Raw genomic sequence first — 13,078 nt, forward strand, 5'->3', positions numbered from 1 at the left:
AAACAGCAGTATCGACTGTAGTCAAATGTGTGACGCCTCCATAATTTCTCCCAGCGCCTCGCTGAATTGCAATCGATAAAGCAGAAAGCCTCGTTCTCATCTCCTCTCAGAGGCATAACTCCAACCAATCCCATCTTCCAATCCCTCAGTTTTCTCTCCACCGGTTTCCACAAGTCATACACTACTTTCATCAGCTTCCAAGCTCCTCCAAATCCAAGGTAAAGTCTCACCTTGTAGAATCCAGTCATAGGCTCATCGGCACTCCTAATCTGCACCTGGAAGAACGCCGCTTCCTCCCCATCACATCCTTCTTTCGGGCACTGCATCTTTGCCTTATTTGCATTGTCCCAAGCTCCAGGTCCCCCGAAGACATCTTCTCGCTCTTTCCTCGTAAAGATTTTCCGCTCGTAGTATCGCTTCTTGAGGATATATTGGTAGGGGCAAGTTTGGCATTCCAGACGGTTTACGGGTTCATGCGAGTCTCCTTCGCCCGAGGAAGCGGGAGTGGTCGTGGAGACTGTGAGTACATTGCTACAGGAGGGGCAGACTGGATTGAGAAGTTAGTCTTGTGCTCGATAGAAATTGCCAATTTGGGGAATGGAAGGCCGTACAGAGTAACATCTTGTCTCTCTATGTCAGATTCCAAGTTATGGCAATCTCAAATGAAGCATGCGGGGCTCGATAAACTTCTCGTTCCTGACTCAAAGCACGTCCAAAAATACATCCCACATCGGCGAAAATAAACTCCGATCCAGGGCGCTAACGACTCCTCGACGCTGGAGCATTCTCACAGTCGAAGCGCTCACGTCAACTTGTGAATCTACCTTCTAAGCATACATATTCTCCTCCCCCTCCCCCTTCCCCTTACTCCCAATAGTTTGCCCAACATACCGGCCATTACGCTCCTTTAAAACCCCCATCCCTCCTTCCGCAAGGCTTTCTATTCAAGGCGACGCAACACCACTTCCACGCAATCCCAAAGGCGGCACGAGCAGTCGCCGGCGCGCAAACATAAGATCTTGTGAGGCGGCCAAGAGCGTACAAGCAAGATGGCGGATTTACGCGCTCATCCTGAGCAAGATATGGAGCACGAGGTATATTTTCCTCCATCTGTTTCCCTCAAAACACCCGGCCAACACCCCCTTGGGAATATTCACATCCTTTGCACAACAAGCGCAACAAGCTGACCGAGTCCTGAAGGGAGCCTCCCCCAAAGAGCTCCTCATCGAAGCCGCTCGCCGCAACAATACCGATCTGCTGAAGGAGGTCATCGACGGATGTGGAAGTGCGGAAAAGGCGGCTGTACTTCTCAACGAGACCAAGACGGTATTGGGAAATTATATCTATCACGAGGCAGCCCTAAAAGGAAACTGTGCGTGTGCATACATCTCCACACCTCCATCCCTTCCACGAATTTGGTGGACAGCGCCAACCAGGCGAAGCAAGTGCCATTCCCAGACCTCTACTAACATCCACCCACAGACGAAATAATCGACATGCTCCTCGACCAAGAAGGCTTCGAATGCGACCCCATCTCCCGCATCGAAGGCGACACGCCTCTGCACTCCGCAGTCCGCTACATCAACTCACTCACCGAATCGCAACCCTCGAATCCGGACATCTCAACCTTCGCCCAGGAACTAATTAGCATGATGGTCGACGCCGGCTCCGACCCACGGATCCGCAACAAGGCGAACCTGACACCCTACCAATTGACCGATCCACGGAACACAGCGCTGAAGCAGCAGCTGCAGGACGCGGTCGATATCACGCAGAACCTTGGTGATTATATCGTTGATGAGGAAGAGGGAGGCGGGGAGGGAGAGGATGAGGATTATGCGGGGAGTGGGAGTGATAGTGATTTTGATCCGGAGGAGTATAGGCGGGAGAAAGAGCGGCGAGAGAAGGAGAAGGAGGCGCTGGCGAACGGGGTTCGGCCTTCCTGATCTACTTTCCCCCACTTCACCGTATACCAATCCCCACGAACCGCTCCTAGCTCACGACTGTCAAACTGGAGAACAGGCAGATGAGCTGTGGACACGACTAATCGAAAGGAATGAAGATGTAGTCTACGTTGGATCTGTACTGACATGCCATTTCCTTCCTACTCATTGCATAGCGCGGCTCTCAGGCCTCCTATTTTCCCGAAGGATATCAACCGCATGCGATCGATCATAGAGCATAAGGCAGCGCTGGTCGTTTATGGATTGCTATTTGCCTCTATCTTTACACTGGAGTTTTGGTAGATAGGTAGCGTTGCAGCCCCCAATCTGTCCGTAGCATGCAAAGCAGAAAGCTTTGTGTATTGAAAAGAATAACAACCACAGAAAAGGCTTCTGGGTAAAGTTTGCTGCAATATGTGAAGTGTGCTAACGTGTGTGAAGTGTGCTTCATGGTCTACGTTATTCAACCACTTGTTTGGACCTGGACCTGAGGTGTTTGATTATACGTTTTGAGTTCTATAGGTTTAGAGAAACGCAATAGGAGTATCGAATCTGGGTATCTCGCTTCAAAATTCAAGTTGGCCTCTTGCCATTCGAGCCGCCAGGGCAATCCGAGCATGACAGACCGATCATAAAAGCATCCTCCCCTTCTCTGCTGCAAACTTCTAGAAAGGCAGTTCAGCCTTCACCACAAAACGGCCCATGCAACCATGACCACCAATGCTCCCGTGGATCCAAGATTGAAGCTCGGCATCTCACCCCTCACTCTCTCAGAACCACTTGCCGCCTCGTTGATGATGGTGATATTGGTCAAGTCCTGCAGCAATGCCTTGGTCATGTGGCCTTGTTGGCTCAGACTCTGCATCTGAGCCTTGAAGGTATTCAGAATATTTGTACTCCTTCCAGGAGGACAGAATGTGACCTCCCATCCTCCACCACTCGGAATAATGAAGGTAGAAGTTTGATCATCGAAGGCGTAAGAATAAGCATCCGGACAGACAGCTTTGGCTTGCTTAGCATACAACGGAGGGCCGCATTTTTGCGGATCATTATATGACCCGGTGCAGCAGTCTGATGGTGCGTTGGTTTTTGAGCAGGCCGAGAGACATGGATCAAAAATGGGACGTTGGATATTATCGTCCGGGTATGGGTAAACGCCATCCCCTGGTTTGGTGGGTTGTGTTACTTGGAGATCCCAAGGACACCAGGAGGCCACCTGCATGTTGGTCTGCTTGCTTTCGTATGGAATTGGATAAGTTGAGTTGGACGAATTGCCAGAAGTTCCTGAGTTTGCTGGATCGGCGAGCCATCCAGCAGTTGCAATGCAAGTGGGATTTGTAAGATTTGGGGGGATTTGCTGTAACTTTGGATTATCACCGGGGATATAGATAACTCCTATGGGAATATTGTATCCATCGACCAAGGATATATCGTAGAATGTTTGGTCGTTACTGGAACCCCCAGCAAGATCAAACTCTGCAAGAGTGACGGGTGTTGCGCCCTGCGTAAAGTATCAGTACATGTCAATTTTCGAGGGGAAGAGGTTATCTTTACAGTAATGACACAGCTCAAGACTCCACCACAATCCCCAGTTGTGCAAGCAGCTCCACCGCCATTATTTCCGTTTAGATTGCTGGCTCTAGTACCTGAAGCATCGAAGCTACAATTCGTTCTCCCCCACACTCGTCCTTGCCAGTCACCGCTGACCATCAAACTCTTGCTTGACCCTGGAGTCAATTCAAAGCCACCAGTTCCTGCGCCTGTGCCTGCCTGTGTTCCAATTCCCGGCCAGATAGTTGCCTCGCATTGGTTGCTAACCACCAATGGCACAGAGTCTCGCTTCTCTGGAGGTCCCCATCGAGCTGGTCGGGGGAGCGGACCCGCGTTATTTATTATATATCGATTGGTGGTGTAGGCCGTGGCCATGGGTAATAATACCAGAAAGAGCAAAGATGAGAGGAATATCCGTGAAGGAGAGGTTTTACGTTCTCTCCGCGGGCCTGTCGTTGTGCTCATCTCTACCTTGGTATGGGTCGTGAAGTCTCAGAAATAGGTTCGTAGTGATTCGTTCGTGGAGGGGATGAATGAAGTTATAAACAAGAAGGTAGCAAAGGAGTCAAGCCAAATCGCCCCAAGGACCAGCCAAGAAGCAAGAAGTATCCAAGTCTTCCAGATCGAGGTTATCGAGATCCACAGTTCCCCGAGAGGAGGTTGACAGCTCCCAGCACAGCCTTGTTTGTTCCTCGAGGGGCCTGTCGGCCGGCGCTCTCTCTTCCAATGATCCAAGGATCAGCAGAAGTTCGCAACGAGCTACATCTCCCAAAATGACGTAGAATTGTCGCCTGCCCCTCTTTGTGCCCTGGAGCTGGACCTGGAAGAGCTCCGATGCGCTCCTTCAACCAAGGCAATACCCCCTGCATGGGCTGAGCCTCGCGATCGTCGCACCGATACCCAAAGATAAGGAATAGAGGGCGAATTGGGGGATGAATCGACTGGAGGATTGCAGGAGAATGTACGCGTCTTTTCGACGCTCGATGAGAAAGCGAATGTAGGAGGGGAGAAGAATGATTGGCGTTTCATCTAGAATAATGCATGAGCGGTTGTTTACATGAAGCAGAAACCATTTTCCGTGCCATCAGTCCTCGATGACGCAGGGGTGGGAGGCACGACCCGCGACCCCTCCACAAACACCCTTGAACGCCTAGAGTGGGAGTGGAGTTCTCGGGAATCAGCCGACAGGAACAGTGGGGAACAACGGCGTGGGACTTAACTCGTTAGTTGGAAGGCACGAGCTTCGTGCCGCCTGAACCTAGAGCTTGGTTTGTTACAGAAGATCTTTCCTGCTTGGGAATGAAATGGTAACAGTCGAAGGATCTTGGGAAAGTAAGCGTTGATATATACATCATGCCCTCATTCCTCTGTTGATGTAGAATGCCTCCCCGGTTCTACGCTTTACTCTGCCAAAAGATTCATGGAGACTTCTTTTGGAATTGCAAGGCTAAACATTTATCGAGGTTTCTAAACTATGAACCAACCCGATCGATTATACTATTTATTCCCAGAACAACATGTTAACTGCGCCATCCATCATCTTCACGCATCAACTTTCTGTTCAGATCCTCGCCTGTTCGCATCCGTATCGCCTCGTCTGAAAGACTGAACGTCTGCTGCTCAAAACTGGCATCCTTATAGCTGCCACTATCTTGGATATCCTGTTGGTCTTGGAAGAAAAGAAATTCGTCTACTCCATCGTTTTTTGGCGCCCAATCACTTGAATCTTGAAGTGCAGCGGCCCATCACTTCACCCTGGCACACCAACTCGGCGTTGAATTCGGATCCGTCAAGTGTGAGATAGATGTCAAAATATACACGGTAAAAGGTTCCTTGTGGGGTATCCATTCTCTCGAAATCCTTCTCGAGGTTCTTCCGGGAAAGATCTGAGGTGAGTGTGACAACTTCCTTGACTCCTAAGAAGTCGTTAGAAAATTTGGAGGAACAACGGAGGGAAGTACTTACGAGGATCCTTGGTATACTCAGGGCAGACATCGTCGTCACAAGCATATAAGATATCCTCATACATGAGGGTGGCACCTGGAGCGACTTGTCGGAAGAAGGAGACCTTCACTGGCTCACCAATCTTCACTCTTTGGCCCTTCTGCACGAAGATTTGTCGAGTGAACTTGCATCGATCCTTACCATCCAGCGATGGCACACGGTAGGCTTCGGGGTGGTGGCCCTCCTTGAAAGGCTGTAAGGTGGCCATCAGATAATGACGGCGAGCGACACGAGAGGTGACGACTCGCTCTGTGATACCGGCAGTGACAGCACCCTTAACGATGGCAGCGACGGAGTCCATAGGTCTGACAACCTTTGCCTGGAATTGAGGAGGTACGTGAAGCTTGATTTGTTGGAACAGGTACTCGGAAGCACCAAAGCCACCAACAACCAGGACATTTTGGAGTGTTCGGTTCTGTGCTTGGATAGCAATGATCTGGTTTCGGACCAACTCCAAAATTCGGTTGACCACTGGCTCGAAGCATTGAAGGATTTCCTCATTCGTGAAAGTCATATATCCTTCTTCGATACCAGCTTCAGGGAATTCTGCCTCGATACCGACATCGACAGCCCACTTCTGGTTGTTGTTGCGGAAATCGGCCTTGATTCTGTTCTCGAAATCCATGATGCACTTTGCGTACACTCTTCCGGCAGTCTTAGATCCATCTGGCAGCTTCATCTTTCGGATCTTCGTTCTTAAGATGTTGCTGAAATTTCGGTTCAGGGCTGTTGATCCACAAGAATCACCAGACCCTGCTGTACACTCAGACACTGTGAACGGAGACTCCTCTTCAACTTCGTAAGCAATCAAATCAACGGTTCCGCCACCACAATCAACAATCAATACAGCATCGTGAACCTTGAGATTCAGCAGACCAGCCTTTGAACAGAACAAGGCGGCGGCTTCTGGCTCAGTGATGAGCGTTAGTCGGTTGTCGTTCTCATCACGTAAGAAACCAGCTTGGATTGCAGCAGCTCTTGTCGCAGCCTTCCCAGCGTCGTTCCAGATGGCAGGTACAGTGAGGTAGTATCTGATATTCCGCTCCTCTCTGTTGAAGACCTCACCCAATGTCTTTTGCAACTGACTTCGCATTGCTTGTCGAAGCTTGAACAGATAGTCAGCCGCGACGTCGATTTCCGACTTTCCGGGAGGGAGCGGGGGAAGATTGATAGGGTCGATGTATGTGTTACCAGAAAGCATCAGCTGAAGCTTGAACCACTCGACCTTTTGCACACCGGGCTTTGGGTAGCCAGTTGGTGCTAAAGCATCGGCGATATCAGGTCCCCAACCAACAACCTTCTGGTATTGATCGTAGTACAGCACCGTCGGAATCTATATTTGTCAGTATGAAATTGCATAGAGCTGCTGTCGTCCGCACCTTTTGCTTCGTATATGATCCTGCGCCTGGCCATTCTGTGATGATATCTTCCTTTGCTTCAGTATTGGTTGCGAAGGCGAAAGCGACACCGGAGAAAGTAGTTCCCTGTATGAATTAGCAACGATCTCTCTGATCGAGAATAGATGGCTTACAAAGTCGATGCCGACAATGAGTTGTGCTTTGCTTCGTCCAGCTCCCTCGACTTCGACGGCATTGTTTCTGTTTGCATATTGTGCTGCAGCAACACTCCCGCCTCCAGGAGGAACGGGAGCTCCATATTGTGGTGGCCCGTATTGCGGTGGTCCGCCTGCTGGAGGCGGCGCACCCATTCCACCAGCGGGGTGTCCAGGAGGATATCCTGAAGCAGCTGTGTTGATCGGAGGGGGTCCGCCCATTACCTGGCTCGGCGGTGTGCGAGGAGTGCCAGCCATGGGACTTTGGGTACGGCCGACGGATGCTGGCGCAGGAGAGTAGTTGTTGGTATAGCTCGGTGGTCGCCCACCAGGCCCTGGGTGATTCATGGGAAGACTTGTCGTGGACGACGAGGCTGTTGAGGGTGTCGGTCTACCAGCAAGCTGTGGCGTGGAGGTGGTGGGGTTTTGTGCGATGGTAGGGACGTTGGCGCTCGATTTGCGTTTGGAGCCGAATCCAAGGCCTTTAAACCGGGAGTTCATAGAACTCATAAGGCCTAGAGGGGTGTAATCAATGCAAGAAGGAAGGAAGAAGACGCAGACGGGGGAAGAGACTGCGGTTGGCGTGGGCGTGGGCGCGGCCGTAGGCGTAGGAGTGGGCTTCGAGACGGCTGTCAGCACGCCTGGCCGCTAGTTAGCGAAGTGAGCGATGCGGTGCTGGTGCTGGTGCTGTGCTTGCTGTGCTGTTCTGCTCTCGCTCGCGCTGGGCGTGTTGGCAAACAGCACCCTGTAGGGACATAGGGCTGTGGCGGGGGCAATTGAGATGGGATAGCAATCCCGTGATAATCGATTTGAAATCTTTCTCTTTCTCTTTACTCCCCTTCCACTTCCACTTCCACCAGACTCAGTCAATGGTCTGGGCAAAAGGGTGCTCCGCGTGGTTTGCGCGTTCGTGGAGAGGCGGTCGGATCGGGGCTGGGCTGTGTCTCTGGGGGCAGGAGCTGAATGAGCGGGACGGATGGGATCCTCTTGACTTCTTAAAAGCGCCTTTGTTCCAATTCCAAATGCAGCTACGCAACCGCGAAACGGGCGATCGTCGAAGAGTCCTGAATTGACGAGACGACAAGCAAAGCACAAGGCGATTCCAAAAGACACGACGCTGACCGTCCTGTGGAATCGGGAGGGCAGCAGGACTCGTGCGTACGTTGCAAGTCCTTGTCTTTTCGGCGATGGCTGCAGTTGCTTCTGCTCAGCCTCACTGGCGCCGTCCTTCATTTGTTACCACCAGTCCACCCCCGGGAACCTGACTAAGAAAAAGCAGCCTTCTCGCGGCTGGGCCCCGCAATCAGGCTCGGAAGATGCAAGTCTGCCTTACAAGTATCGGGAGGAGGGAGGAGGGACGAGACTTCAACATGTCCGGATTCACAGTGCGAATATAGAAGCAGTGCAAGGTTAGGAACTCGTGAACTCGAGCAGCAGCAGCAGAACAACGCCGCAATCGATCCAAGTCCAGAGTCTCCGACCGCTTGCAGAAGTCCTGAGGTCCTGACACACGGTGGCCGTCGACAGGCCTTCGCCGCCTCCCAAGCCGTGATCCCATTATGCTACTTTCCACCTGTAAGATGATTGGCCAGCGCGGAACCTCTCTGGGAGAGCCGAGTAAATGTCTCGTATCAAATATCTCACGAAACATGAGGTCAGCAAGTCAACATGCCGAATTTCGAGCTGAGTATCGTTGCGGTACTTAATTTAAAAATAGATTTACAGATAAAATAGCGATCCACCCCTTCTATCTCGGTCAGAGAAACCAATTCTGGTGGCGATGTATCACGTGATACGACTCCCATGGCGTTGGCGGTGTGAGGGGTGATTGTGGCAAAGTCTGGACTCCAAGAGATTGGAGTCCGACCATTGGAAGATCGGATGGCCAGGCCAACTTTCCGGCGAGTTACATTGATGTGAGAGTGGACACTCGCCAGCGCAGATCTGACCAGCTTGGCGATTCTGAAGGGGAAGGAAGGGTTGAGAGGGAAATGATGGAAGAGATTGATGAATTGACTTCCATGTAGTCAAGCAGGTTCGTAAGAAAATCCAATGCTGGTTTGAGAAATTACCGGAGCCTGGGATAGTAAGGCAACAGAGAGATTCGGGGATGAGTTCCAGGAGGCGCATCTGAAAATGGGGATTCAACCATCTACTATCCAACAGTCTTCATGTATTGCGATAGCTGAAGTTGAGGAGTTCAGAATTCTCTTTCAGCTTGGCTTAAAGAGGGCTACCAGCCATATACTGTGTGAAAGAAACACAGGAAATTCCTGTTGAGTGAGATCCGTTCAATCGCTTGAATTAGAAAGAAGTCGTAGTGAAGTTTAAATTACATTTTACAACGATTTGTATTGAGAACTCTCATAGACTCATATTCAACCTCCAATTATTTTATCCATAGAGGTTTGAAGATAAAGTACTGTAGGTACTTTGTAATGTGTACCATCAAGGATTCCTGAGCACTGTTGTCAGCACTCACCTCTAGCCACCATCTAAAGACAGGAGACGAAGAAGGGAACCAGACGACTAGTAATAAATTATTTGACGTGATATCCAACCAAGCCTCTACCATACTCATTTGTCCAATGGACTGCGGTACTGGTTTTGGATTGATCGACAGGAAGAGAAAATTGGCACAGGAAAGAAAGATAATTAGAAAAGATCACTTGTTCGTCATTAACAAGCAAGAAGAACCATCAAGAAATGGCACACACTCTTGAACACTAAAACCACTTTGACGTTTTATATCCCGACTTCTGAAGCTGACCAGGTTACACGAGACTTATCTCTTGTAAGCTTGTTAGACAAATGACGGTTGGCTCAATTGGAAGCCATTACACAGTTCAAGTGGATGAATGAGCGTGAGTGAACTAGAACTACGGCATTTGCATCATATTCTTTTGTGATCGGTCTTGTAGAAGGTGCAAAAATGGAAGGAGTGAAAATGCCAAGTTGTCCAGAAACGCGGAACCTTTGCCGGTTATCGTGGAGAAGTCAAGCCTGGAGATGGAACACGAGCTCTAACATTCTGGGAACACAAAATACCTCCCTTCAAATTGCCTTGACCTCTGTACTCGAGAAAACCTCCAACCTCTGACATTCCAATTTCAAAACATTGCGGAACCCCTAATACCCACATCTCGTGCCTTTCCACTATCCTCGGCGAGATCGCATCGCTTGGCTCAGAATCTTCGCCCAAATTCGGGTCCCAGAACGACATTATTGCGGATCCTTCACGCCTGACAGCCAGGAGTTTGGCCGAGAATCTGGCAGACACGCCCGACTACTCCCTTCGCATCCTGGTGCCCGTCCCCAAATCGAATCTGCATGCAAGACGGTGCAGAACGAGGCTTTAAGGATCCAGTCGTGTTGCTCTCAGGCTATCGTCGACGGCGTCAGAGCTCCATCTCCGGCGAACCCAAGGGTTAAACGCAAAACAATCCGCTGACAGGGTCTCCTGCCGCTTGGGTTCCATGCATTTGCCCAACGCATCATCAATTGACCTTTACCAAACTAAAATCCCTCTTTGGTCGAGTCGTACGACATAGACGGGCCTATACTGACGAATGGTTGAGAGCTTCTGTCTACCCCTCCCAATCCTGTCCCGCTCTCACGCTGCCCCGCCAACTCTGGCTTTTGGCAGCACCGTTTCCAAAACGTCGTCCTTAAATCCAAGGAGGGCCCGCTCGCCCAGGCACTTCAATCTTCGTACGCCTTCCCTGCCACCAGAAGTCGACGAAGCCAATCTCTTCAATTCCCACAAGGTGTCGACCCGAAGCCCTATCACTCTTCTCCAAGTCGTGTCCTTCGCATTTCTTGCGGTAGTCTTAGTAAGTGTCATGGCCTTGCCAACAAACTCATCATCATGCATAAGGTTGACAGCGGGGATCTAGGTCGTTCAATTCTACTTCACAGATAATCCCCCTACGTACTCAAGACGCCTGCAGCCGTACTCTTCCACCAGATTCTCCCCATCAGCGAACATCGTTGAAGGGCAAACTTGCGAGTCCCCGCCTCCTTTTCCAACAGAACCACCCATATCGAAACCGCACACAATGGCTCTTGCGGCAGAAGCAAAGCGGGTGGCCGCAGAATTCGAATTGACGGACAATGATATCAGAAAGACGGTGGCAGAGTTCGTGGCAGAGATGGGTGCGTATCAATAAAGGTCCGGGCATTGACGTACAATCTAATCGTCACGCAGCGGCTGGGCTGGCACAAGATGGTACTGCTATGAGCCAGATCCCTACATATGTTACGGGTGTGCCCAACGGGACGGAGAAGGTGAGCAGACACGCTGTGTTGCCTCTAGAGCCTTAAGATGACAAGTGAAGGGTCTGTATCTAGCTGTCGACCTTGGCGGTACGAATTTCCGAGTCTGCTCGATTCAGCTAAACGGTGATACCACATTCAACCTCGTGCAATCCAAAGTGGCAATACCGAAAGAACTTATGGTTGCAAAGACTGCCAAAGAGCTATTCGCATTTCTGGCGAAGCAGATCGAGGTGTTTTTAAGGACCCATCACAACGACCATTTTGAGAAACAGCTTAGGCGGCGCCAGACAGTCAGCACCCCGGAAGGATATCGGGATGAGCACATATTCAGACTTGGTTTTACATTCAGCTTTCCAGTGAAACAGGTTGGAATCAACCGCGGGAATCTGATCAGGTGGACCAAAGGATTCAATATCCAGGATGCAGTTGGTAAAGATGTCTGTCAGTTGCTACAAGAGGAGATTGATCTCCTCAAGTTGCCTGTAAAAGTGGCAGCACTTGTGAACGACACAGTCGGTACCCTCATGGCCCGATCCTACACCTCTCCAGGCAAGACCAGCACCCTTCTTGGGGCAATATTTGGCACTGGCACCAACGGTGCGTATGTTGAGAAACTCTCCAAGATCACGAAATCTATGAAAGGAGATTACGACAAGAGCACTGGCGAGATGGTGGTCAACACTGAGTGGGGATCGTTCGACAATGGGCTTAAAGTCCTTCCCAATACCGAGTATGACGCCCAACTCGACAGAGACAGCGTAAATCCTGGGATCCAAATGTTCGAAAAGCGAATCTCTGGCATGTTCCTGGGCGAGATCTTACGAATTGCTCTCGTCTCCATAATGAAGAGGCCGGACGTTCCCCTCTTCCGGGACGACAATTCCTCGCACAACGACTACCGCTCGACGACTACTGTCGACGAGACCTCGCCCCTCCACACCCAGTGGGCAGTTGACAGTAGCATCTTGTCCATTGCAGAAGCGGACAACAGTGTGGGTCTCCGCGCACTCAGACAGCAGATTGAGACGAGTCTGGGTGTTTCCGCGGCGAGTATCGACGACGCTCGCGCTGTGAAAGAAATTGCTCACGCAATCGCTGAACGCGCAGCACGTTTATCGGGTGCAGCTGTTGCAGCCATTGTGATCCATACTGGCCGCTTAAATCCAGGGGCCTCGTCTGCTCCACAACCGAAATCTGCAGCTGCTATCGTCGAAGACCTCAAGAACTTCAACCTGGCAGAAGCAGCCTCTGCAACGACAAACAAATTGGCAGATACAGCCGGTATGGCCGTCAACGAAGAAGAGATCGTGGACATTGGTGTTGACGGCAGTCTTGTCGAGTTCTATCCCGGTTATGAAGACTACATGCGAGCCGCGATGAGAGCCGTGCCAGAAATTGGTGCGGTTGGTGAGAGGAAAATCAGAATTGGAATTGCAAAGGACGGCTCAGGTGTAGGAGCAGCTCTCATTGCGCTTGTGGCCGCGAAGATGGAACAAAGTAACAACTATGTGGGAGACTTGAGGCAAAGGTTGGAGAGTGTTGGGGAGTCGTCGGAAGAACAAGCGATCGTAGTAGAAAAGTAAAATGATCTACTTACAGTATAGGATATATGGTTCTTGATGGGTTTGCTTCTGGTCTTGGGATATTTTATTCTTGGTGGGTGGTTTTCGCATAGCAGGGACCCGTAGTATGAAATTACCATTGGACTTTCGATACTTCGGTTCCAAACTCGTGCTTGCTACCCCCCCTA

The 13,078-nt window shown here is 50.6% G+C and overlaps 5 protein-coding genes across 5 annotated transcripts; 2 read left to right on the top strand and 3 right to left on the bottom strand.

Annotated features, from left to right (window-relative positions):
- Positions 1-3: 3 nt before the first annotated feature.
- On the bottom strand, positions 4-683 carry K444DRAFT_106075 (putative DNA-directed RNA polymerase III subunit C11). The gene is made up of 3 exons (XM_024870286.1): positions 612-683; positions 231-547; positions 4-181 (listed from the first exon to the last, which is right to left on the bottom strand). Exons 1-3 carry the CDS (start codon positions 619-621, stop codon positions 146-148), a joined length of 363 nt encoding a protein of 120 aa, XP_024731430.1. The 5' UTR covers positions 622-683; the 3' UTR covers positions 4-145.
- Positions 684-963: 280 nt separating this feature from the next.
- On the top strand, positions 964-2,086 carry K444DRAFT_106085 (uncharacterized protein). Its single transcript, XM_024870287.1, has 3 exons — positions 964-1,094; positions 1,201-1,372; positions 1,483-2,086. The coding sequence occupies exons 1-3, from the start codon at positions 1,050-1,052 to the stop codon at positions 1,944-1,946; spliced, it is 681 nt and encodes a 226-aa protein (XP_024731431.1). The 5' UTR covers positions 964-1,049; the 3' UTR covers positions 1,947-2,086.
- Positions 2,087-2,511: 425 nt separating this feature from the next.
- K444DRAFT_106106 (thaumatin family protein-like protein) lies at positions 2,512-4,106 on the bottom strand. Its single transcript, XM_024870288.1, has 2 exons — positions 3,498-4,106; positions 2,512-3,444 (listed from the first exon to the last, which is right to left on the bottom strand). Exons 1-2 carry the CDS (start codon positions 3,957-3,959, stop codon positions 2,629-2,631), a joined length of 1,278 nt encoding a protein of 425 aa, XP_024731432.1. The 5' UTR covers positions 3,960-4,106; the 3' UTR covers positions 2,512-2,628.
- An 855-nt stretch (positions 4,107-4,961) lies between these two features.
- Positions 4,962-7,739, bottom strand: K444DRAFT_106152 (actin-like ATPase domain-containing protein). The gene is made up of 4 exons (XM_024870289.1): positions 7,030-7,739; positions 6,878-6,982; positions 5,460-6,831; positions 4,962-5,410 (listed from the first exon to the last, which is right to left on the bottom strand). The coding sequence occupies exons 1-4, from the start codon at positions 7,558-7,560 to the stop codon at positions 5,211-5,213; spliced, it is 2,208 nt and encodes a 735-aa protein (XP_024731433.1). The 5' UTR covers positions 7,561-7,739; the 3' UTR covers positions 4,962-5,210.
- Positions 7,740-10,665: 2,926 nt separating this feature from the next.
- K444DRAFT_106211 (uncharacterized protein) lies at positions 10,666-12,967 on the top strand. The gene is made up of 4 exons (XM_024870290.1): positions 10,666-10,883; positions 10,936-11,205; positions 11,258-11,337; positions 11,388-12,967. The coding sequence occupies exons 2-4, from the start codon at positions 11,109-11,111 to the stop codon at positions 12,909-12,911; spliced, it is 1,701 nt and encodes a 566-aa protein (XP_024731434.1). The 5' UTR covers positions 10,666-10,883; positions 10,936-11,108; the 3' UTR covers positions 12,912-12,967.
- The last annotated feature ends 111 nt before the right edge of the window (positions 12,968-13,078 follow it).

The sequence above is a fragment of the Hyaloscypha bicolor genome (genome assembly GCF_002865645.1).
Source record: "Hyaloscypha bicolor E unplaced genomic scaffold K444scaffold_129, whole genome shotgun sequence".
Classification (NCBI taxonomy): domain Eukaryota; kingdom Fungi; phylum Ascomycota; class Leotiomycetes; order Helotiales; family Hyaloscyphaceae; genus Hyaloscypha; species Hyaloscypha bicolor.